At 38.7% G+C, this 20,062-nt stretch overlaps 1 protein-coding gene across 3 annotated transcripts in view; it reads right to left on the minus strand.

Moving 5' to 3' along the window:
- Window positions 1-20,062, minus strand: part of SUMF1 (sulfatase modifying factor 1) — a 98,700-nt gene that overhangs the window by 75,996 nt on the left and 2,642 nt on the right. For 2 of the 3 annotated variants that reach the window (XM_008060753.1, XM_008060745.1), the window contains exons 2-3: window positions 10,037-10,210; window positions 6,443-6,517 (exon numbers count right to left, since the gene is read on the minus strand). In XM_008060753.1, the coding sequence (XP_008058944.1) occupies window positions 6,443-6,517; window positions 10,037-10,210 (249 nt within the window). The remainder of the gene's footprint in view (window positions 1-6,442; window positions 6,518-10,036; window positions 10,211-20,062) is intronic. The other variant, XM_008060759.1, reaches the window with a different exon arrangement.

Raw genomic sequence — 20,062 nt, forward strand, 5'->3', positions numbered from 1 at the left:
AATAAAAGAAGTCATTAAAGAAATGAACACAGATAATTTAAAATCCACAGAAGACAAAAAGGAAGAAAAATTTTAAATTAAAAAAGATAAAGGGCCAGTCATGGTGGCTCACACCTGTAATCCCAGCACTTTGGGAGGTTGAGGTGAGAGGATTGCCTGAGCCCATGGATTTGAGAGTAGTCTGGGCAACTAGAGAGGGAGACCACCTCTCTACGATAAATAAAAAAAATTAGCCGGGTGTGGTAGTGCACACTTGTAGCTCCAGCTACTTGGAAGGCTGAGACAGAAAGATCGCCCGAGTCTAGCAGGTCGACACTGGGGTGGCTGTGAGTGTGCCACTGCACTCCAGCCTGGGTAACAGAGTGAGACTCCAACTGAAAAAAAAAAAAGATAAAGGCCAGGTACAGTACAGTGGCTCAAGCCTATAATCCCAGTACTTTGGGAGGCTGAGGCAAGAGGATTACCTGAGACCAGGGGTTTGAGATCAGCCTGGGCAACTTGGTGAGACATTGTCTCTATAATCAATCAATAAATAAAATTAGCTAGGCGTGGTGACATGTGTCTGTAGTTCTAGCTACTTAGAAGGCTAAAGTGGAAGAATCTTCTGAACCCAGCAGGTTGAGGTTGCAGTGGCCACGAGTGTGCACTGCACTCCAGCCTGGGTGAAAGAGTGAAACTCCAAATTAAAAAAAAAAAGATAAAAATGATTCAAAAGAAAGCTATAAATACTGAAAATGAGTAAAAAGAATCCTATAAACAGATATATGAAGAATTCCTAAAAAATAAAACAAAAGTAAGGACACAGAAAAAATAGTAAAAAGTCTAACAGAAAATTTTCCTGAAGTTTTAAAAATATTGTGAAACTACATCTTAAAAAAACAAATCTGGCCGGCCTCGGTGGCTCAGCCTGAAATCCCAGCATTTTGGGAGGCTGAGGTCAATGGATTGCCTGAGCCCGCAGGTTTGAGACCAGCCCAGGCAACTTGGCGAGACCTCATCTCTAAAATAAAATAAAAAATAGCCAGGTGTGATAGCACATGTCCGTAGTTCCCGCTACTCAGAAGGCTGCGACAGAAGGATCACCGGAGCCCAGCAAGTCGATGCTGGGGTGGCTGTGAGTGACATGCCACTACTCTCCAGCCTGGGCGAAGGCATGAGACTCCAACTCAAAAAAAACAAAACAAAAAGAACCCAAACCCCATACCTGAAAACACTGACCCACAATGACAAACACCAAGATGCAGTCTAGTGAAATGACTGAATACTACAGAAAAAGTCCTTAGATATTTAAGCAAAAACAACACACAATTTTCAAGGGAAATAAAATTAGATTATCAGACTTTTCAACAGCAATGTTTTCTTCTAAAATAAAACAAAATAAAGTATGTAAGATACTCAAGGAAAGCAAATGAGACCCAAACATTTCATATCCAGCAAAAATGAATTTACAGCATCAAGAGCACTGAGAAACTGTCATCAGCATGCAAAAACTCAGGGAATATTGTTCCCATGGCCATCTCCTGAAGAATTTAGTAGAAAATGAGCTTCATCAATTCTAATGACTAATGAAACACTAAACACAGAAAACATTAAACATGTAGTCACTTGTAGAACAAGTTTAACATAGAGTTAAAACGGAGAGAGTACTCTGTATAATGGACATATGCTTCAGTAATTCAGAAATAGTACAATTATTTTAAAACTAGGGGAGAAACGGGAAAAGTATATGTAAATGTTTGGGATTTTATTTAACCTATCCTCAGTAATTACACTTGGGATGGTAGCATTAGTATTGTTATTTTGAAACTGGACTGTTATGTATATAATCTGGGATAAAATAAATGAGTAATTATGGGCTATTCTAATTCTATCATCCTGCATCCTGGAAAACCAAGATTCCTAGTGTAGAAGAAGGGAGACAGATATAACACAGAAGAAGCTAAGTTAAAAATCATGAAATAGAAGTATCTCTGTGAACTCATGGGGAATTTTAGCTCAGCTCTGTCTACTGAGGAAGCCTAGTAACAAAGACCAATCTAATAGCAATGAGCACACCTAGAATCCAGATAGTAGTTCTTGAAATATTATTTTTTATTAAAAGATATTAGGAGCCGGGTTCAGTGGCTCAGCCCGTAATCCCGCGCCTTTGGGAGGCTGAGGTGAGTGGATTGCCTGAGTTCGCAGGTTCGAGACCCACCTGGGCAGCGAGACCTCATCTCTACAATAAATCAAAAAATCAGCCGGGCGTGGTAGTGCATGCCTGTAATTCTGGCTACTTGGAAGGCTGAGGTGGAAGGATCACCAGAGCCCAGCAGGTCGAGTCTGCGGTGGCTGGTAGCGGCCACTGCACTCCAGTCTGGGCGACAGAGTGAGACTCCAACTCAAAAAAAAAAAAAAAAAAGATATTAGGGCTTCTTAGACAAACAGCTAGTTCCATGCTGGGGGTAGGAATAGGGGTAGACCTTGTCACTAGAGAAAGCAAAGAAGCTGTGAAGGACTACTAGGGTCACTTTAAAAGGACTCAGGACAATTGCCGAAGGCTGAGGGTGAGAAGGTGGAAGGACTGCAAATGGACACATAGTTTCTTTTTGGGCGGATGGAATTGTTCTAAAATTAGATTGTGGGTGATATAAATATACCAAAACATCAAATTGTACACTTAGAATGGTGACTTTTATGGTATGTAAATTATGTCTCAATAAAACTGTTAAAAAAAATGAAAGGACTAAAAGGACTCACCTGAACTTGCCCAATCACAGGAAAATTTAACCTTCAAAAAGGATCATGAGCCCAAGTGAATAAAACCTATAAAATGTTTATATCTATGTGTTCAGGAAATTTTTTTATATGGTGATTACGCAAATCTACGTTTGTGATAAAACTGCACAGAACTAAATATACGCATACACATACAAATAAATACCTATAAAACTGGCAAAATCAAACAAAGAAAAGTAGGTGTATCAATTGTCGATTTTCTGATTGTGAAAGTGTACTGTGCTGTAGTTATATAAGATGGTACCATTGGAGAAAACTAGGTGAAGGGTGCACAGGATCTTTCTGTACTAGTTCTTCTATTTTTTTTTTTCTTTTGAGTCAGAGTCTCACTCTGTAGCCCAGGTTGGAGTGCAGTAGCATTCTCATGGTCACCGCAGCCTCAATCTACCAGGTTCAGGAATCCTTCCACTTCAGTCTTCCAAGTACCTGGAGCCACAGGCATGCACAACCACAGGCTAATCTTTTTTAAAAAATTTATTGCAGAGACAAGGTCTCACCAAATTGCCCAGCCTGGTCTTGAACCCCTGGGCTCCAGCAATCCTCTTGCCTCCTCCTCCCAAAGTGCTGGGATTATAGACATGAGCCACCATGCCTAGCCTTTCTGTATTATCTCTTACAACTGCATATAAATCTGGAATTATAAAAAACCACAAAAAACGCCTAACTGGTTATCTTTGAAGAGTTGTAGCGAACCAATTCATTAACTTGAAAGTGAGAAAGGAACATGCATTTATCCTGTCTTTCCTCTATCCCCCGTATCCATGGTTAAGAAGGAAACTATCTCTTCATGAAAGCATTTCCATTAACAAATGAGAAAGAATTATTAGAGTATCACCATTTTACAGACCCCAGTGAATTAATGGATTCAGGCACTGAGCATTAACAGCAGCTAACATCACAAAAAGAGGAAGAAGTTGAACTTAGGTGACTTGTGGTGAAAGAACGCAGCACTATCTGGTGTCTTGCCGTAGAGTGCAAACGTGAGTCTGATCAGGCCTGGGGAACCCAGCTACCAATTTGCAGGAAATACAGAGGAGAGATAGCAGGTCAACTGTATCATGAAATGGCAATCAGCAAAATTCAGACTGTGGGAAAGTCTCCTGCCCCGGATTACTCAAAAGATAAATTGTTGAGGGAAAAATGGGGGTAGGGGAGTGTGGGACAATGGGAGGGAAACCTATTAGAACTGTCTTAAAAGACACAAATTTCCTTTAAATGGGCAAGATTAAACTTGGGATGTGCACCTGGGTGATAATACTATAAAGAATATAAAGAAATGCAGGAAGGGGGGGGCACATAACATTAATAAGGGTAGCTGATCCCAAACCAGGTGAAATAACGGGAGGCCCAAACTTCACCTGCACGATGACCACTTATGCACCTAACCCTAAATTGTATCCCACATCTTTAAAATAATAATTTAAAAAAGTTAAAAAGCATAATAATGGCTACTGTAGGAACAGAGAGAGGGTGATTGGGATATGGCACATGGATAGGACTGCTGCGATAGGCAGGAAAATTCTGATTCCTGACCTGGGTGATTGTTATAAGTGTGTTCACCTTAGGATAACTCAGTAAGCTAAATTTTTCTATATTTGTGTTTTGTTTTACAAAAAAAGTGTTTTTTTTAAAAAGGAAAACTTATCTCACTAGTATAGCCAGTCATAAACAGACTGCAACATTGAAAATAGTTACATGAAAATAGGTAATATTAAATTTTAACTAGCTGCTGTAGCTTAAGGAAGGTTCCAAGGCCTATCTTCTGTGTAAAAAGGAGACTAACAAGTGTGGTTGAGTGTTAAGGACATACTAGCACTCAAAGGAGACTTTCTTCTTGGCTTAATCAAGTCTTGAGAGACCCCTGAGAAGGGAAGCACTTTCTCACTATGTTATTCAGGGCAATCCTAGCCCCTCTACCACCTTAAATTACCTCTACAGCTTAAATTTATTTCATAGACCAGCTCCCATCCTACAATTCTGAAAACAATGTGTTAAAAAAAAAAGGTCTGGTACAAGGCTTACATAGGGGATGAAAAAAAAACAAAACTTAGTTCTCCTAGGCCACCCATAGATTTATTTTATTCATTCAACCCTTTCTAAACAAGCTTAAAAGGTTTGCTTTTCCATTATGAGCATTTAAGCAAGTGACCAACACAACGATCTGGTGAGAGCTACTTGTCCTCCTCCTAGTTACAGGCACACACACTTCACTATGTACTTAACAGTGCACCTTCAGAGCCTAGCAATAATCCACCTTTGCCTTCATGCCTACTGTGTTTAGAAGTTCTCAAATAACAAGAAGCCCTGTATATGAAAGCAGAACTTACAAAAATAAGCACAAATGCCCTCCCTCATCTGAACTTATTACCTTAAAACAAGGCACCACATCCTGAGTTGCTGGCTCATCAACATTGAACTGACCTCAAAGCCCTTTAACACAAATTTTTTAAAAAAGGGTATCAGATCAGATTACACAATAGACTTGTAATATAAAACTTTAATGAGGAAAGAAAACTGTGACATTCAAATGGAAGTCAATCATGTTTTTCAAACAGTTATCTAAACCACATACAAAAATGTGGCCTGATTCGTCTATAAATGATTTGAGAACAAGTCTTGGTTTACTCATCTTTTCCCCTCAAGTTTTGCTACACTAGACTAAAAAGAAAGAAAATGTAAGCCAGTACAGTTTACTTTTTCCTGCACTGCTGCTCACAAGAGAGGATAGAGGCCAAAACATAAAGATGAAGTTCAGGCAGGAACTGAAAGGAACATGTATTAAAAAGGAAGATTAGGGTTGGATTCATTTTTCTTCAATGTCTCTATCCTAATCAGCTTCCCTTGAGTCGGCTGATCCCCACTTCCTTCCCTCTCTCACTATCTCTTGCTTCTTCTGCATTCTCCGAGTTCTGCTTTGTGAGCCCTCAGCTTCCCAGCCTAACCTCATTTCTTTTCTTGTTCTTATATTTTCAAGAGGCATAAATGCATACAAATACACAAACATGCTAAAATTTCTGTTCTAGGAATCCCAAGTTGCACTCACCACATATGGTGCTTATGGAGGCATAGTACAGCATTTCCACGATGCTGAGAAAAACACACCTAATTTTCAATATCCGGATCCTCTCTACAAGACAGGGCATACCAAGCATGTAATGACCATTTCCCTCCCTGCGTTTCTAATGAACATTCAGAGCAAAGGGCCGCCTTCCTGAACAGCACTCCGATCATGTGAATTCATGAATGTTTAAGGAAGATCTATCTCTATACCAGCACCTGTTAAGATCAAGATTTTAAGAACAGAATTTAAAAACATTCACATTTAACCCTCCATTCTAGAAACAGCTGTAAGTAAAAGAAACCTAGAAGTGTCTAGAGCCCAGCTGAGTTCTACTTAGCAACACAATGTGTTACTCAGGCTCACAATACAAAAGCTCAAGGCAGACACAGTACTTTCTCAGATACCATCCTGGGCTTGTGCTGTTTTCCTTCCATTAAGATGAGGTCCTGGTCCATGAACCTATTATTTTGGGCAAATCCACAGCAGGAGAATGGTTAGGTGTTGAGAGGTAGAGAAGGGTGTCGCTTGTAGCTGAGATTTTTCATTCAAACCCTTTCCAATGAGCTGTAGGGAAATACGAGAGCCTATCTAAACATTACTTACTGCCTGTTGGATGTCAGTCTTCACTTGCTCACTCAACATGCCTTCAAAGACAAAGGAGTCACCAAACTTCTCAGCCTATGAAAAGGGTAGGAAATAAAAATCCAGAAAAGGCTGTAGTAACACGTTTCAATGTGCCATTTTCTTTGCACACTATTAAAGTGATTCTTTTTTTCCAAATGACCTTGTGTCTTTCTTAAGACTTCCCAGAGGACTCAGAAATGACTTAAAAGTGTCTGGCTTCCTCTTAAAGCAGGTTAATGTCACTTATGGAGACCATTTTTATTTAAGATTTATTTAGCTGATAGGAATACAGTCTGAACAAGATTAGCTTTTGAAACATGACTATTCCTTAAGGAAACCATTTTCCCAAGTATTACAAATGACTTTGGAAAATAAAATTATTTTGTACATGTGAGATTATATAATCAAGGTTTGCCCTTTGTTCTGGCCCTGAAATCTAGCTAAAAGAATTAAATGGCACTGTTTACTCATATTCTGACATATTCTAGCTCCACTAAGGTGTCAAATGTGCTTATAAATGTCAAGTGGTCAATTCAAAGCTCCAGATGAAAATCTGAATTTTAAGATGTTATTTAATCTTGGTGTCTCAAGTCCTCATCTACCTGGTTCTTTTTGTTGCCTGTGATCCTACTCTGCAAATGGGGTCCTTTGTGCTTTGGTATCCATAACTCTACTCCACTAGTTTTCTTCCTATATTTCTGACTCTTCTTTCTCATCTCCAGAAATTCACGAGCTCTTCCTTTTAGCCCTGAAACACTGTTGTTCCCCAGAGCTCTGCCGTTGGCTCTCTGTGACTATGTTACACCAGTAATTCCCAGGTTTTGTGCGGTTGAGATTACATGATCAGTTTGTTAAAACTAGAGACTGCTCTTCCCCAAACATCGAGAAGTTGATTCTAGGGGTCTTGGGTGAGGTCAAGGAATCTGCATGTGTAAATAGCACAGCTAGTGTTTCTAATACAGGTAGTTAAAGAGATACATTGTGAGATACACTGATCCAATACTGGACAATCTCCTTCAATTTCACTGAATTAACTACAGTCATACTTCAAATGACTCTCAAATCTACACCTCCAGTGCTGTACTATTCTCACTATGTAAAATTAACTGAGTACCGGATCCCTATGTTTCAGGCCTTTAACAGCACCTCAAACTCCTTTTCTTGGATGGAGTTTATCATCTTTTCTTCATCCCTGATCTTCCTCCTGTGTCCCATTGTGACACCACCATGCCTAAGTACCTAAGAAAGTGACATTTAAACTGAGATGACTCAAGGATGAGAAAGAGCCAGTCATGCACAAGGGGGACAGGGAAGGGGACTGTGAATTCCAAGCAGCAGAAAAATATGGGCCAAGCTCCCAAGGTGGAAAAGAATGTTGAGTTTTCAAGGAATGGAAACAAAATGTAAAATGAAGTTGGAGAGACAGAAATCTACAAAGTACTATAAAAATATGAAGCACTTTGTTCAAAAGTGAGGGTTTTTAATTCTTTTTGTGCCTTACATCTCTTTGGTGGTAGGTGAACCTTAAGAACCTTTTTCTCAGAATGAAGTGTTTAAATGCATCAAATCAATAAACAGCATTGCTAGGAAAACTTGTTATATCAAAATATTAATAAAATAAATTTGTAAAAAAAAAACAAAAACAAATTTGTGTTCTAGTAATATATATGGTCTTTATTAATATATGAAATAAGACCTAGTGGCAGTTCTCATAGTTACCATATTTCAAAGTGAGGATGAATGCGAATAATGAATGGTTCAACATATCTGCAACACCAATAATGTAATTTTAAAATGTCTATGATTTCTATTGGTGACAAAGTCACAGGTACTACTGCGTCTACTATGTTTTGTTGTCTGCATCATAACTGAAGGAAACGCTAAATTCTGACTAAAGGTAGTAAATATCCAGATGTAATTTTTTTCACATCCATGTCCTTAGATGCCCTAAATTCTGCTTATTTGATCTAGTCTTCACGGAGAATTCTCATCCCTTAGAAGTCTTCTAACTTAGGCTCGGTGGCTCAGCCTGTAATCCCGCGCCTTTGGGAGGCTGAGGTGAGTGGATTGCCTGAGTCCGCGGGTTCGAGACCCGCCTGGGCAGCGATACCTCATCTCTACAATAAATCAAAAAATCAGCCGGGTGTGGTAGCGCATGCCTGTAATTCCGGTTACTTGGAAGGCTGAGGCGGAAGGATCGCTGGAGCCCAGCAGGTCGAGGCTGCGGTGGCCGGGAACGGTTACTGCACTCCAGTCTGGGCAACAGAGTGAGACTCCAACTCAAAACCAAACAAACAAAAAAAACAAAGAAGTCTTCTAACTTAAGTAGACTATTGAGAAAATTTATCTGAGACTGTCTTTAGGAAACAAAAAGGACAGGGATTGCTGCTTACCACAAATGTGTACAAAAAATATTTATAACCACTTTGTATATTTTAGGAAATGCCAAAGAAAGGTGACAATGCAAAGACAAATTTGAATGTTGTTTTGTTTTAAGCACTCATTCTCATATTTTTTTTTTAATTAAAAGAAAAAGATGTTGGGGGTCTTTAAAAAAAAAAAAACAGGGGCCGGGCTCAGTGGCTCAGCCTGTAATCCTAGCACTTTGGGAGGTCGAGGTGAGCGGATTGCCTGAGCCCGAGGGTTTGAGACCTGCCTAGGCAACTTGGCGAGACCTCATCTCTACAATAAATCAAAAAATTAGCCAGGTGTGGTAGCGTGCAACTGTAGTTCCAGCTACCTGGAAGGCTGAGGCGAAAGGATCACCAGAGCCCAGCAGGTGGAGGCTGCAGTGGCCGGGAGCGGCCATTACACTCCAGTCTGAGCGACAGAGTGAGACTCCAACTCAAAAAAAAACAAAAAAACAGGGACTCCACACAAACTGAAAACAAGGGTAAGTTTTTGATGAGGAAAAAATTGGAAATGTTCAAAACAAGTATGTATGAGACATTCAGAAATGTTCATAAACTAGAAAATCTTGCTCTTCCTATTCCCATGAGGACCATCCATTTTCAGAACCTTGCTTTGTGATTCAGTGACCACAGGATAATTCCTGGAACTACCACAGCACAGCTTGAGAATTGTCAAGGAGCTGGAACAAAGCCACAAAATTGAAAAGCTGCACTTCTGCATTTATTACCTAAGAAATATGTGATGCTTCTGGAACAACCAAACTGCAATTTATGGAGAAGGAAAGTAGGCTTACTTTACATGCCATCTGTCATCTCAAAAAGCCTGAATGGACAGTGGCACTTTCTGGCATATTAAACACAATATAGCAACACAATATAGCATAATGATTAAGAACACAGGTTCTGGAGGCACACTGGCCAGGCTTGAATCCCAGATCCACCACTGCCTAGCTGTGTGACCTGGAGCAAATCATTTTGCTAATCCTCAGTTTATTCCCTGAAAAATAACTTGCCTCATGGGGCTACTGTGAGAAATTAGAAGAAATATATATAAAGTGCTTAGCACAGTGTAAAAGTTGTCCCTCAATGTTGGCTACTATTAAAGCAGTCTTAAAAGTTCTGAAAAAGAACAAGTTCTCCCTCCTTTTTCCAATCCCATTACCTCTGTCAAATAGCCAGTTGAGTTCACAAACTTCTCAAATTCAGCATTACTAACTTCGTAGGCATCCATGTAAAAGGCATCAATAGTTACTCTCCTCGCAGGGGCTTCCCCATCCTGCTTTATCTGGGGATCATCAGTGCCCATTATAAATACTCCAGCAGGAATGGGGACCATCTGCAATTAAAAGAGAAACACAGGAAATCATGCATTACAGCCAAAGTGAACCTGTAAAAGGTAGGAAAGTTCTTAGGACACAAGATGCACCCAATAGTTAGTAAACCCTCACCTCTGAAATCATTGTAAGATTAGCAAAATCACTCTCTACTCCAATGAAGTTGAAACACTAGTCTTAGAAAGAAGTGAAAAAAATCTTTAGGAAAGTAATCTCCTTATTCAAACCTCTACATGATACAAATTTGTGTGTGATAGAAGTGGATCTGGAATAATAGTAACCAAGCTATTAAAAGATGGAGTGCAGAGGCAGGGAGGATATTCCATTTTTTCTTTATATATATATTTTTTAAATATGCTTTCATTTCCTTTGGATTATTTTAAAAAGCAAATGTAAAAAGGACATACAGTATCTTCAAATACCATTGCACGAATTTTGGTCACCAATGACAATGGAAAAAAAAAATCACTGAAACAGAAAATGTAAAAATTTACTAAAAGACTATGTCATGTATAACTCTTTATTAAAACCCTAATTCAATTACTTTGTTCCTATCTACCTTCTCACATGAACTCTAAACTCAAGAAGGCAGCAACTGGGGTTGCCTTGTTCATAGCTGCATTCCCAAAACTGGGCATGGGGTCTGAGGATCACACTGAAAATTTCCAGGTAATAAATGGAGGCCTATTTTCAACATCATAAGTAATTAGGTAAATCCAAATAAAAACTACAATGAGATTCCACTCCATGCCCACTAGCACAACAAAAAAGAAAGCCAATAACAAGTGTTGGTGATGATGTGGAGAAATTGGAACCCTCACACATTTGCTGGAGCAATAATAAACAGAACAGCCATTTGGAAAACAGTCTGGCAGTTCCTCAAAAAACTAAACAAAAGTTATCATATGACCCTGTAATTCCCCTCCTAGGTATATGTCTAAGATAAACGAAAACATATATCCACAAAAAAACTTTTACAAAAATGGTCATAGCAGAATTATTCACAATAAGTAAAAAGTAAAACAACCCAAATGTCCATTAACTGATGAACAGATAAACAAAATGTGATATATCCATAATATGAAATAAGATTCAACTATAAAAATAAATGAAGTACTGGTTTATGTTACAACATGGAAATATACTTTGAAAAATTATACCTTGAAAATATTATACTAAGTGAAAGAATCCAGTTACAAAGGGCCACATATGATATGAATCCATTCATATGAAATGGCTAAAATAGGCAAATCTAAAGAGATAGAAAGTAGATGCATGGTTGCCAGGGGCTAGGGGAGGCAGGAATAGGGAATGATTGCTGATGGCTATGGGATTTCTTCCTAGAATGATGAAGTGTTCCAAAATTGGATAGTGATGATGATTGCAACTTCTATGACTATACTAGAAACCACTGGATTGTACACTTTAAAAGAGTGAATTGAATGGTGTATGAATTATATCTCAATTTAAAAAGAAACTACAGGCCCTCAAGTATACCATCTCTCAGAAATACATGCTTTGCAGAAACAGCATCTTACATTCAAATAATTTGAGTAAAAAGTAAATTCATAGACTTCTCAGCAACTTAGGAATGGTCAAGTGTCACATCTATAAACAAACGTTCAATACCACAGAAACAAAAAAAGATTACAAAAAACTACTGTAAACAAGTATACATCTACAAATTAGATAACCTGGAAGAAACGGATACATTCCCAGAAACATACAACCTACCAAGACTGAATCATGAAGAAACAGAAAATCTGAAATGACTGAAATTGCTTAAGGAGAACTGAATCAATAATAATTTTTAAAATTTCTCATAAAAGAAAAGCCCAGAAACAGATGGCTTCATGGCAGGATTCTACGATACATTTAAAAAAGAACTAATATCAATCCAAATTCTGTCAAAAAACTGAGAGAACACTTCCAAACTCATTTAGTGAGACTAGCATTACCCTGATACCAAAGCAAGACAAGGACACTACAAGAAAAGAATATTACCGGCCAATATCCCTGATGATCTTAGATGCAAACATTCTTAACAAAATACTAGCAAACCAAATTCAATAGGATATTAAAAGGACCATACACCATAGTGAAACAGGATTTGTCCCTAGGATCAACGAGTGGTTCAACATATACAAATCTATAAATGTGATACACCATATTAAGAGAATGAAGGAGAAAACCTACATGATCATCTCAATAGATGCAGAAAAAGCATTTGACAAAATTCAACATCTTTTCATGATAAAATTTCCCAAGAAATTAGGCAGAGAAGAATGTACCTCAACACAATAAAGGCCATATATGAAAAATCTACCGCTGGCCATGCTAGGTGGCTCAGCCTGTAATCCCAGCACTTTGGGAAGCCGAGGCAAGTGGATTGCCTGAGCCCGCGGGTTCGAGACCCACCCAGACAACTTGGCAAGACCTTGTCTCTGTAATAAACCAAAAACTAGCCAGGCGTGGTAGCACGGGCCTGTAGTTCCAGCTACTTGGAAGGCTGAGGTGGAAGGATCACTGGAGCCCAGCAGGTCGAGGCTGTGGTGACCAGGAGTGTGCCACTGCACTCCAGTATGCGTGACAGAGTGAGACTCCAACTCAAAAACAAAACAAAACAAAACAAAAACCCAACGCTAACACCATGCTTAATGGGGAAAAGTTGAAAGCTTTTCCTCTAAGATCTGGAACAAAACAAGAATGCCCTCTCCTGCCACTTCTGTTCAATATATCACTGGAAGTCCCGACCAGAACAATTAGGCAAGAGAAAGAAATAAATGGCATCCAAACTGGAAATAAAAAAGTTAAATTGTTTTTGATGGCAGATGACAAATGTAAGACCTGCAACTATAAAACTGCTAGAAGAAAACATAGGAGAAAAGCTCCATGACATTGGCCTGGGCAACGATGTCTTGGATATGACACCAAAAGCTCTGGCAATAAAAGCAAAAACAGGCTAGGCACGATGGTCAAGCCTGTAATTCCAGCACTATGGGAGACCGAGGTGAGAGGATTGCTTGAGCCCACGAGTTTGAGACCAGCCTGGACAACTTGGTGAAACCTCGTTTCTACAATAAATAAAAAAATTAGCTGGGCATGGTAGTGTGTGCCTGTAGTTCCCGCTACTTGGAAGGGTGAGGTGGAAGGATCACTTGAGCCCTGCTGGTCGATGTCAGGGTGGCCATGAGCGTGCCACTGCACTCCAACCTGGGTGACGGAGTGAGACTTCAACTCAAAAAAAAAAAAGCAAAAATAAATAAATAGAATGGCATCAAACTAAAAAGCTTCTGCACAGCAAAGGGAACAATAGAGTTAAGAGACAACATGAAATGGGTAAAAATCTTTGCAAACCACATATCTGATAAGGGGTTAATATTCAAGATATATAAGGAACTCAACTCAATAGCAAGAAAACAAAAAAAAAAAGTAAAAATGGACAAAGGATCTGAATAGATACTGCTCAAGAAGACAGACAAATAGCTAATAGATACAAACAAAAAAAATGCTCATCATCACTAATCATTAGAGAAATGCAAATTAAGACACAATGGAATATCACCTTATACCTCATATCTATCAGGTGTGAAATATCACCTCACACTGAACTGGTTATTATCAAAAAGATGAAATATAACAAGTATTGGGGACGATGCAAAAAAAGGAAACTCTTGTCCACTGTTGGTGTGAATGTAAATTAATACAGCAATTACAGAAAATAGTATAGAGATTCCTCAAAAAACTAAAATAGAATTACCACATGATCCAGCTATCCCACTTCTGAGTATGTAGCAAATGGAACTAAAACCAGTGTACTGAAGAGATATTCACACTCTCATTTATGACAGCATTACTCATGATTGTAAAGATATTGAAGCAATCTAGGTGTTCATCACTGCATAAATATAAAGAAATATACACAACAGAATACTATTCAGCCTTTAAAAAGAAAGAAATTCTGTCATTTAAGACAGCATGGACACTATGCTAAGTGAAATAAGCCAGGCATAGAATGACAAAAACCTTGATGCTCTCACCTACATGTGGAATCTAAGAGTTGAAAAGAAGTAGATAGTAAAACGGTGATTATTAGAGATTAGGGAGAGAGGTAGATGGAGAAAGGAGTGATGTTGATAAAATGGTACAAAATTTCAGTTAGACAGAAGGAATAAGATTTAGTGATTGACTGCACAAAGTGATGACTATAATAAATAATAGTGCATTGTATATTTCAAAATTACTAAAAGAGTAGTTTTTATTGTTTTGTTTTGTTTTGTTTTAAGTTGAAGTCTCACTCTCTTGCCCAGGCTGGAGTGAAGTGGCATGCTCATGGCCACTGCAGCCCCGACCTGCTAGGCTCAGGCAATCATTCAGCCTCCGCCTTCCAAGTAGCTGGAACTACAGGGGCACGCTACCACACCCAGTTAAGTTTTTGATTTATTGTAGAGATAAGGTCTCACCAAGTTGCCCAGGCTGGTCTCTAACTCCTGGGCTCAGGCAATTCTTTCGCCTCAGCCTCCCAAAGTGTTGGGATTATAGGCTTGAGCAACTGCATCCAGCCAAAAGAGTAATTTTTAAATGTTTTCACCACAAAATTATAAGTATGTGAGATGATGGATTTGTTAATTAGCTTGATTTGATCATTCCACAATGCAAACATATATCAAATCTCACATTATATCCCATAAATATATAATGTATTATTATTTGTCAATTAAAAATAAATTTCTTAAATTTTAAAAAACAATCATTCAAGTTAAAGGGGGAAAAGAAGTTAAAGACAGAGAACTAGATGAAAAAAAGTGTGACAACAATTAGAGCAAGATAAGATGAAAACAGGATAAAAAATAGAAATTAGGAATCCATGACCATTGATTCTGCTTTCTATTGTAGGCTTATATCCCTGATGACCATCATGTTAGTGGTTGTTTCAATTCTGTGCACGTATTTCCCAATAAAAGTCATGCTATTTTCATCTATGATGTATGAATAATAAATTTATTTTTATTTGTCCAATGTATTACTACTAGTCTTTGACTACTGCCATCCCCTACTCCCAACATTATACAGGCCATCTAGTCTACTGGATCTCCTAAACATGTATCTCTAATCTCACCCTCGTTTCTACTCCCAGATAACTGCAACAACCTCCTAACTGGTGTCCGTCCGTCTCCAGTCCCATCCTTTCACTGGTGTCCCCCGTCTCCAGTCCCATCCTTTCACAACCCTCCTTGCTTTAAGCCTTCTGCCTATAGTTCAGTCGTTCTTTCAACAATTGAAGTCCTTGCTAATCTTTCTGAAAATGTCAATCTTCTATAGCCAATGCAATTGATCACAGCTGTTTGTAATAGAAAATGGTTGAAAACAACCTAAATGTCCATCAAGAGTAGTCTCATTAAGTAAACTGTGGGTCATTGATAAAATGGAAAATTAAGCAGCTCTGACAAAAGAAAAAGAAAAAAAGACAGGAAAATAAAAGAAAGCATTTAATATGTTGATATGGAAAGATTAGCAAAGATAAACAGCTACATAAACAAAGCAAGATGCACAATAGTAAGTATCATGTGCTGTCATTTGTGTGAAAGGAGGTTGAGGAATATAGATTCACATATCTTTGTATCTACTTGTTTTTGCTGAACATAGCTCTGGGAAAATATACAAAAAATGCATGCAGTAGTTGTCTGAGGTAAAGGTTATTAGGTAAATGGAAACCTTTTTGCTGCATACCATTTTACATTAATTTTTGAACCATGCAAATATACCATGTTAAAAATAAAGTGTCCTATCTGATCATACCACTCTTCTACTTACATTCTTCAGGAATCCCCATCACCTTTCAGAGGAACATATCTAAACATTAGAGCCTAATCTCTCACATTCTCTCTTACCCAGTGCTTCACCTGCACTTCCATAAGCCACTTTGTCTCTTTATAAATGATGTCATTGTTCAAGAAGCACCTCATCCAGAAGGCTATTGACTGCACATCCCTCCTTGGGATGGGTCATGTGCCTTTCACCTGGGTTCCTCTGATGAATACCTCTATTCTAACAAAACACCACAGTATCTTAATTCCATGTTTTCATCTTCCCTAGATCCTAGACTCCTTGAATACTAGAAATAAATTTTTCATTTCTGCATTTCTAGTGCCTAGCATGTTGCACGGTCCACAGTAAACTGAATGAATCCACTTATTGACTAAATGAGATAATTCAATTTATCATTTGAATTATTTACAACTATTATTATAAAAATCGTATTTAATTATAACACAGTCCCAGACATGGATAATACACTGGTATCATAGTGAAACCTGTTTAACAGACTCAGCTCAAGGACTGAACCAGGTTTATGCATTATTCTCACTACACTCTAAATGTCTGGGACACAAGATTCCTCATTCCTAAGAAGAGAAATCAAAATTGTAAGCAGCTCTGCAAAGAAGTAGAAAAAGGAAGACTTCAGATAAAATTTTCAAGGGTAGTCTTAAAATGATTAAGAGAATCTAATAAAAGGTTTCACAAAAGACTTAAAGAAAAGGATTTTCCGCAGTAAATAGGTCCTATTAAGAGAATAGTTGCTCATCCCATAGCTCAAAGATAAGGGCCACAGGAAGCTGTGCCCATCATACCTAATAAAGTTTTACAATTTAAAATTTTTTTTCATCCTCTTCTTCCTCAAGGTCAGTACTAGCAATGCTAATACAATCACAACTTCCACTGTGGACTCCTGGCCTAGTTTTTTTTTCTTCTTTCATTAACCATCAGAGATAGCCAGTGCTGAATAAGCCAAGTTTCCATTTTAGAGGCTATAGATAAAAATATCCTGCATTGCTCTGAGTGGATCATAATTTCTCACTTACACTAATGACATCAAGTTTTCTGTCCTACAAATGTTAACCGTCACTCTCATGAAATCCAAAGCATCAAGTGTCTCACTCTGTGGGACCTCAAATAAAATAAAAAGGACCATTTTAATAAAGTCTTCATTAAAGGTACAGATTCAAGCAATCCATTTCTCCTGGAATCTGAAGGTAAGATAAAACCTGCTCTCCCACACCACGGCTTCTGCCACTGCCATCCAAGCCAGAAGCATAAGTGAGGTCAAGAATGAGTATTATTCATTAGAATAACAGAACCATATTTGGGCTACACACTCAGGCCAAGTGCAGTGGGCATTCGCTATTGTGGTTCACCCAGCACCCATTCCTACTTCTTGTAAAGTACCTGAAGTTCCTTTTGAAAACCACATCTCAGACACTCTAAGTGAGTCTATGGTCATACCATCCTGAACTCCCCAATCTTGTCAAACTTTCTAAGTGGCCCAAGTTGAGCTACATGACTCTATCTACTTCACCTCTCGCGACTCAAGTCTGATTACTCATGGCATTCTTCTGACCACAGAGATACAGTTAGGGATAGGCTTATGACCCAGTCAAAGGTCATCATAAAACTTTTGCTTTATCTACCAGCAAAGGGAAACATTTCCTCTTCCAGCTATTTTATTAGTAGAAGGGATTTTACCTGGCAATGGAGCCAACACAGAAGAAGAGCCAAGAAATAACCAAAGAGAAAGGCCTGGAGGTGCTGCCTGAGGCCCTGGATTCAGCAGTATTTGTGGCCATATTTACTCTTGAATTTCCCAAGTATGGAAGTTATAAACGTCCCCTCCCCAACTTTGTTTTGCTTAAATCACTTGTTTTGTTTTTTCACCTGCTACTGTAAGATCTTTGTCTTGTTCACAAAAATGAAATAAGCTCATACATAACTCTGTTATGTAGCTCCTTTCCCTTTTCCTTCTTTCCTCAAACTTCTCAAAAGTGAAAGGCTCAGAGAAAGCTGGGTGAATAACAAGAGAAGCATGCTCTCTGGATCTGTCTGCAAACTGCTGCCTTATCTATCTATATAGGGCTTAATTATCTATACAATTCTCTTACCCTACTGCCTCCACAGACAAATACTAATCATAGATGAAATGGCCCATTTCTCGTAGCCCTGAGCTTTATGATCCCATTAAGACTCAATTGCCAATCAGGTGTGGTGGCTCATGCCTGTAATCCCAGCACTTTGGGAGGCCAAGGAGAGAAGATTGCCTGAGCCCAGGGGTTCAAGACCAGCCTGGGCAATTAGCCAGGCATAGTGACACATGCCTATAGTTCCAGCTACTTTGGCTGAGTGGCAAAATCATCTGAACCAGCAGGTCAAGGTTGTGGTGGCCGTGAGCATGCTACTGCACCCCAGCTTGGATGACAGAGTAAGATTCCAACTCAAAAAAAAAAATTTTTTTTAAAGACTATATTGCCTCACCTGTAAAGTGAGAGATAATCTCACCGGATTCTTGGGAGGGTGAATACAGCTAAAGAATATTTTATAAAGATTTCTTCAGAAACAAAGAAATTAATACAGCATGTTCTCACTCATTAGTGGGCCCTGAACACTAGTCACATTAGCACAAAGGTGGGATCACCAGTCACTGGGCACTGCCAGGGGAGGAAGAGAAGGAAAAGTGTGGGGAGCATATGAAAACACAAAGGGTACCTGGTCAACTACTAGGGAGAGTGAGGGCCACCTAGAAGTTCATACTTCACCTGCATGCATCCAACTTATGTAGTAAATCTTCACTTGTACCCCCACAACTCTATAATAAATAAATAAATTATATAAATTTTAGAAAATATTTATTCAAAAAGTATCTGATATTCTTTATTCCCAAGACAGTTTCTCAATATTCTATCCACCAAAAAAGGAGAACCAATCACTCAAGAAATCATTACAGAATGGCTAAAATGTGAAAGGCACTTGGGGGATATAGAGCTTAAAATCAGTCTAAAAATGCCTCTAATGTAGAAGAAGATATCAGACAACTACACTAATAACAATACCTTAACAAAGACACACAAGCTGTCATCAAACAACATATGCTATGGGAATTGAATGAATAGAAAAACTACTTCTTAGTGAAAGGTGTCACAGAAGCAATGGCATTCAGTAGTGACTGGATGCCCAGAGAAGCATCACTCGACCAGAAACATCCTGAGACAAGAAATCAAGACTGACTTACCCATACATGCAGACATGCCATATACAATTTTAGTATCCCATGGTCCTAAATGCCTTTCCAAACAACTCTTCTAAAAGATATATGGAGATTAAAATGTTTTCCCACTTTGTTACAAAATAACAAGTTGTGCCAGGCTCGGTGGCTCAGCCTGTAATCCCGTGCCTTTGGGAGGCTGAGGTGAGTGGACTGCCTGAGCCCGCGGGTTCGAGACCCGCCTGGGCAGCGAGACCTCATCTCTACAATAAATAAAAAAATCAGCCAGGCGTGCTAGCACATGCCTGTAATTCTGGCTACTTGGGAGGCTGAGGCGGAAGGATCGCTGGAGCCCAGCAGGTCAAGGCTGCGGTGGCCGGGAGCGGCCACTGCACTCCAGTCTGGGCGACAGAGTGAGACTCCAACTCAAAAAAGCAAACAAACAAACAAAAATAACAAATTGTGTAGAAAATTATTAGGATAATGCTTTCAATAAAAATAATATATTTTAACCAGGGGAATTTAAGTCAAATTTTTAAATATATATATTGTTTCCCAGACAATTCTTATCACCATAACTTTCCAGTGAAACTAAATCCCTTGAGGGTAAAACCCAGTGCTGTTTACTTCTTTGTGTCCTTCACCCTGCCAAGTGCTCATTATATCAATCAAAATCACACACACAAAATAAAAGACATCTAAAAAGCATTACATTAAAAAAATGTGAAAATGTCACGTCCAGAAAACCTTAAATCACTCACATTTCCCAGAATATACCATGCACTTCCACAGTGTGCCATGTGCTGATGCTATTCTTCTG

The sequence above is a fragment of the Carlito syrichta genome, unplaced genomic scaffold (assembly GCF_000164805.1).
Source record: "Carlito syrichta isolate Samal-C Ts95f unplaced genomic scaffold, Tarsius_syrichta-2.0.1 Scaffold92673, whole genome shotgun sequence".
Taxonomy (NCBI): domain Eukaryota; kingdom Metazoa; phylum Chordata; class Mammalia; order Primates; family Tarsiidae; genus Carlito; species Carlito syrichta.